The sequence below is a fragment of the Marmota marmota genome, unplaced genomic scaffold (genome assembly GCF_001458135.2).
Source record: "Marmota marmota marmota unplaced genomic scaffold, marMar, whole genome shotgun sequence".
NCBI lineage: Eukaryota > Metazoa > Chordata > Mammalia > Rodentia > Sciuridae > Marmota > Marmota marmota.
The window spans coordinates 34,058,724-34,064,948 of NW_025999900.1; the positions used below are offsets into that span (position 1 = coordinate 34,058,724).

General features: G+C 50.0%; 1 protein-coding gene across 2 annotated transcripts in view; it reads left to right on the forward strand.

Moving 5' to 3' along the window:
* Positions 1-2,075: 2,075 nt before the first annotated feature.
* Positions 2,076-6,225, forward strand: part of Ripk3 (receptor interacting serine/threonine kinase 3) — a 34,699-nt gene continuing 30,549 nt past the window's right edge. The window contains exons 1-10 of one of the 2 annotated variants that reach the window (XR_007345842.1): positions 2,076-2,290; positions 2,499-2,639; positions 2,765-3,074; positions 3,477-3,622; positions 3,743-3,789; positions 3,966-4,133; positions 4,244-4,311; positions 4,525-4,899; positions 5,047-5,107; positions 5,614-5,936. Coding sequence is in view for 1 of the 2 variants with exons in the window: in XM_015491924.2 (XP_015347410.1) it covers positions 2,271-2,290; positions 2,499-2,639; positions 2,765-3,074; positions 3,477-3,622; positions 3,743-3,789; positions 3,966-4,133; positions 4,244-4,311; positions 4,525-4,899; positions 5,047-5,107; positions 5,614-5,753 (1,476 nt within the window). In the remaining variant the exon portion in view is untranslated. Of the gene's footprint in view, positions 2,291-2,498; positions 2,640-2,764; positions 3,075-3,476; positions 3,623-3,742; positions 3,790-3,965; positions 4,134-4,243; positions 4,312-4,524; positions 4,900-5,046; positions 5,108-5,613; positions 5,960-6,225 lie in introns of those variants that run through there. The other variant, XM_015491924.2, reaches the window with a different exon arrangement.

Here is a 6,225-nt window from a genome sequence, read left to right on the forward strand (position 1 = left end):
GAGATCACACACCTGCCTCCTACTCTCCCAACCCCACAAAAACCAGGGAGAGAGAATTAGAACTCCTACTAGGGATGGGCTAAAGGTAATCAAAAACAATTAGGAGTTGAAGGAACAAAAGATACCAAAACAGACTCCAAAAACCTGGGACAACTGGGGTCAGGGACACCAGGCCTCAGGGAAGGCCAGAGTTCCAAAATCCAGGAATCAACGCTTCCTAAGTCTACCACCATCTGGCCCTCCCCCACCTCCCTGAGGCTCCTTGGAAACTGAAGGATTTAAGTATTCATTCCAGGTTTTTCTTTCTGCTCCCTCTTTCTTTTAAAGGGACTCAGCTAATTTTGAGTCAAAAAATAGTACAGGCTCTGGCACCACTCCCATCCCTGTCTATGCTTCATAGTGTCTTATCCCTGATTCTCAGGATCTTTTCTAAATCTAAGGGGAACAGGGAGCCATAAAAATTCACCCTTCTATCTCTTTTCTTCTTGGTCCCTTCAAATGCAAGCATTGAGCTCAGGATTTTCTCCCTAAAGAAAATCACAAAGGGATTTGTGATAACTTTTAGCTCCTCGTTCTAGGCTTTCCTGAGGATACTGCACTTGTCTTCTTGAATTCTGTGGGAGTCTACCACATCTCTGTAATTAAGCCTACTTTAGATGGAGTCATTCATATGAGGGCCCCTAAACCATAAAGAAGCCCGATCTCCCTCTACCCCTCCATGAATATGAAGTTCCATCTGAGGTGAGAAGCATTTTTAGGAAGTCTCACATGTTTTGGTTGTTCCTTTATTCGTTCAATTCAGCAAATATTTATTGGGCACTTACCATGTCGTGATTTTTTAGGAGACTATAGTCTTATCATTCCCAAATTGCCCAAAGTAGAATGGGCCAACCCTACTTAAATCCATGGATCCTGAAGTTCTGTTCTTGTGGGAACCATTAATAGCTAATGTCTTCTGTTCCCACCATTAGAGCTTATGGACCACAGAATGGAAAGCATGTACCAAAGAGAATACTTTTTAGTGACAGCTGACACTCAACCCATAGGGTTGGGTCTCCCTATGAAGGACTAAGTACCTAGAGCTGGCTCCATCTAGCTCCAACACCCTGCAGCCATGGTTAGGTCTTGATGGGATAAAATATGCACACCTTTTGTCTACCCTAAATCCTTAAGTTTCCCCATGCTCCAGAGTTCTCAAAGGCCCTATCCAGAGTATATACTTGTCAAGAACAGGAATTAATTAGGTATTTGCATAGAAGAATTATGTGAAGGAGAGGTCATGAAGCTCTAAAATATCTACTGCAATGAACCACAGCGTCAGCAACTCTTTTGCTGGGTCAACACACCTAGCCTGATCACAACACCCTGAGAGAGGGTCTTGGGTCTTCCAGCCCCAGGAACTCCTGATTACTGGGCAGACAAGTCCGTTTTAGTGCAGGGCTTCCCTCAGCAAGAGCAGCTCTCAGGGACAGGGCAGGAATATGGATGTCAGCTCTTCACTGTATTGTCGGATGCTTTAGACCTTCCACTGTCTGTTTCACCATCAGAGGAATGGTATGGCCCTGCAGTTTATGTGAAAGTAGGATAACTTGAGCCAGGCATGAAATTTCATATGAACTTGGGCAAGGTACTTAAACGATCAGTGCCTCCATTTCCTTATAAATAAAAAGGTAAGAAAAAGCAGTACCTATCTCCCTTTAGTTGATGTGAGATTAAATAAATTAATATGTGGCCCTGGCACATCGTTAGCTTCATAGCTGTCTTACCTATGACTTGGACATCTGCAAGCGCTTGGACCACAAAACCCTCTTAACCACAATCTACACCTCACCCCAGTCCTGGCAGATGGTAGAGTTGGGAATCCCATTGGAGAAGGGAGAGCAGTGGCTGGAGGAGTAGGTTGATTGTGATTGCCCAGAAGGTGAGGACTCCTCCCGTGGCACCTCCAGGGCTCAGCTACACCTAATCTGGTCACAGAAACCAGCAGGTGCACAGGAAACACTAGACAGAAGAAAAAGGCAGTAGTCTTCATTCTGCCCCACCCCGAGTGGGGCGGGACTGAAGAGTCGCTGAATGGGGAAGGAAGTTATTCAGTCACTCCAACTAGGGGGAACGATTCGGAAAGCGGAATCCGTGCCTCGAGCCTAGAGACTGACCTCTGTTCAGACCCCATCCTCATCTCTGCTTAAAACCCCAGCCCCCCACCCCCCAGAAATCACTCCATCGGTGAAGCTTACAACTTCCAGAAGTCCCTAGCACCTTTCAGTCTGATGTCTTGCGTCAAGCTTTGGTGAGTGGGGATTGGGATGTCGAGTGGCAGCCTCAGACACTCCCGCAACACAGGACACGCAATGCCTATGATCCAGGTGCCACAGTCGGGGACGGTCGGGGCGGGCGGGGATGTTGGAGATTGATCTCACCACCCCCCAGTGACAGCGATCGGGGGAGCAGTGCGGTCGTGGGGCATGGCCAGTTAGTGCACAAGACCCCTCTCTCAGGCCCAACGGTGCCTCCGCCCCCGTGCTGCCTCTCGAGGAATTGATAAACCCAAAGTTTGTCGGCGAAGGCGGCTTCGGCTCAGTGTTCCGGGCACAACATAGGACGTGGGGCTATGATGTGGCAGTCAAGATCGTGAACTCGTGAGTGACCTCGGCTGCGAGCCGGCCGAGGTTTGACCTAGAAGGCGGGACGCAGCCTGAATGGGGAAGGGAGGGAGATCTTCCCAGGACCGGAACCCGACTGCAGCTCTCTCCCCGGAGTGTAGGGAGGCGATATCGAGGGAGGTGAAAGCCATGGCAAGTCTTCGTAATCAATACGTGTTGCTCCTGCTGGGGGTCACCGAGAACCTGGAGTGGGGCTACGTGTCCGGACCAGCTCTGGTGACCCGATTCATGGAGAATGGCTCCCTGGCTGGGCTATTGCAGCCAGAGTGCCCTCGGCCCTGGCCACTCCTTTGCCGGCTGATGCAGGAAGTGGTGCTGGGAATGTGTTATCTGCACAGCCTGAACCCAGTGCTCCTGCACCGGGACCTCAAGCCCTCCAACGTCCTGCTGGACCCAGAGCTGCATGTCAAGGTCAGCCCATCTAAGCTCCACTCCAGCCTTGGGACAATGCCCCTTTCCAGAGCTGTTCCAACCCCACGCACTGGATTCAGGACCTGTGGCAGCTCTGTCTATTGAATACCCTCATCCTTTCCCTCTGGACTCAAGACTGCCCAGGGAGTTTAAGCCAGGAGTTTAAGCTCCTGGCATATCAGGTGACAAAGGCCCTGACCCACCTGTTCACTTCCTCAGGCCCAATCCACCAGGCCTTCCTAGGAGCCATAGCAAACCCAGCCCAGTAGACTCACTTTTCCTCTGACCCTTTGTACCCCTTTTACAAAGCAGGACCTGTACCTTCTGGAGGATGGGGACAGATTATTCTGGAGACTGTCCAGTTCCCTCAGTCTAATATCTCCTCCTTCCCTTCCTTTGCAGCTGGCAGATTTTGGGCTGTCCACATTTCAGGGAGGGTCACAGTTAGGGGCAGGGTCCAAGGAACCTGTAGGTACGGTGGCATACTTGGCCCCAGAACTGCTTGCTAATGTAAACCGGAAGGCTTCCCTGGCCAGTGATGTCTACAGGTAAGGCACCCACATCAAGTGTACATCCCAGATTTCTACCTCTGGGTCCTTGTTGGGATGGTATATTGGAGAGGAGTTTTGCCAGTGGTTGGCCAGGCTTCTATCTTGTGTCTCCTGCAGCTTTGGAATCCTCATGTGGGCAATGCTAGCTGGAAGAGAAGCTGAATGTAAGACTAGGCAGCCCTTGGTGCCTCCCTCTGAAGATCCCAAGCACTCCTTTTCCTGCTGAAACTGCCTTTACCTTCCTCACTGCCTCTACCCTCCTCACCTCCCCCTTGGGCAACACTCCCTGACCCTGCCTAACGTACAGCCTTTTCTTATCACCACCCTCATCCCACCCCAGTTGTGGGAAAGATATCACTGGTGCAAGAAGTAGTATGTGAGAAGCAGATCCGGCCCCCATTGAATGAGATACCTCTGCCCAGCCCTGAGACTCCTGGCTTGGAAGATCTGAAGGAATTAATGCAGCACTGCTGGAGATCTGAGCCCAAGGACAGGCCATCCTTCCAGGGTAAGCTGGCCATTTCAATGGCAACTGGGGTAGCCTTGGATCTGTCTGCAGGGGACTTGTCCCAGGGAAGGACATTCTGCTCACCTGCAACCCATTCTGCTGTCTTTCAGAATGTCGACCAAAAACTGATAATGCCTTCTTCCTGGTCCAGGGAAAGATGGATGCTGCTGTCTCCAAGGTGAGTGACCAACATCAGCTCTCCATCAGGAGTTGGTCAGGGATGGCACATATGTCTCTCTTGTTCATCTATTGACTCCCCACTAGCCACTGTTCTATCATCCCCACCTTCCCACCCTACCCATGAGTTCTCAGGCAGCAGACTACGGACCAAGCAACTACTCCTTCAGGTTTAATCTGGCTCTTCCAACTCAAGTTCTTCCTGTCCCTGCAGGTGAAGAAGTTTCTGTCTGAGCAAGGAAGCAACAACAGGAGGTTGTCTGCCCCAGAAACAAGTCAAAGAGGGACAGAAATGGATGGCCCTGGGGGAGCCACAGGAAGCCAGTTCTCTTGGACTGATTCCACAATTTCTGAGAGGCTGAACAAGATGAATCTGGAGGAGTCCCCCAGCTCAGTCCCTGAAAAATCCACAAGCCTTCCTGAGGGGAGTAGGACACAGGAAGAGCAGATTCAGCATGCCAGGACAGCAAGAAGATCTTCAGATTCAACAACTCAAATTCCCCAAACACCAGAGACCTTGCCTTTCAGAAACCAGATGCGCAACCCTATCTTCACTAGGATTCCAGGTCCTGAACCACAAGGGAATCAGGTGAGACATTGGCAGGACTCAGGGATGCTCCAGGACTCCTGTAAATTCTGTTCCCTTAATAGGGAAAACCTGGGACTGTGGGGGGGAGGTGTAGTGGGAGAACCAGACCCCAGGACAGAAAGCTTGAGAACTATGTGTTGTTTTTAGGGATCTAAGAGATATGATGCCAACTGGTCTTCCAGAGACCCAAAGTCAAATCCAACAACAGGTACCTATTCCCTACTCTCCTCTTTTCCCCTACTCAATTTTCTACCACCTTCTTCTTTAACACCTATATGTAGATCCAGGGTATTTTTAGGGTGAGGAGAAAGAACTAGAGATCATCTAACACAATCTTTTAATTTCATAAAGTAAGAAACTAACATCTACTGGGAGAGAATCCTGCTGAGGTCACACAACAAAGTCTGGACATGCCCCTGGGTATTCTGACTTTCCCCAGCACCAGTTCTATGAGAGCCCTAAATTCTGTTGTTGATACAAAAGTACAGCAGAACTCCCAGCAAAAACACCTAAATATAGGTTATTATTTTCTTGCTGCAAAATCAATCCCAGAGAGGCAGCCTGAGGGAAAGGCACACTTTGACATAGCCACTGGTAGGCTCAGAGACTCCATGCTTGCATTTCCCCAGGCTGAACACAAGATGCCGCTGCCCCTCTGCCCCAATGTGCCTACTAATCTCATCTTTTTGACCACTACCACTCTTTCTCTTAAAGGGTCTATTATCTTAGACAATTGCTCTGCGGTGCAGATTGGAAGCTACAATTCCTTGATCATACAAGAGAGAACTACATTGCCTAAGCAGGGCCCAACACCCTTCAGCATGGGTAGGGGCTGGAACCCCCCCAAAAAATAGATTCAAAAGAAGGCTTGCCAAAACTTGAAGACTCCAGTGAGCCACAGGGCCAGCATAATCACATTGGGAATTAAAGCACCAGAGTCTAAGTTGCCAGCAGAGGCTGAGGCAACCAGTGTCACCCCTCAATCCAGCCTATGCCCAAACTGACTTTGTGATCTGCCTCCTAAGAAGTCAATAAATGTGATGGACTATAAACCAAGCCAGATGAGGGAGTCTGACGTGTAATTGTCCTCTGTTATGGGTGGGAGAGACAGGGATGGGGGCAGGGCAGGAGCTCGCAACCAGGGAATAGGAGGTGCTGCAGCTGGATTGACCAAAGCAGGAAGGAGGATAATGGGGGTTGGGTATGGGCAACCTTGTGGCACACAAGGTCAGGGCACAGCCAGTGGCAGGAAGGAATCCTAGAGGCCTGGCTGCCCTGGTGCTCTTATTTCAGGGTGGGGTGCTTCCTCTAGAGCTCAGGACTGAC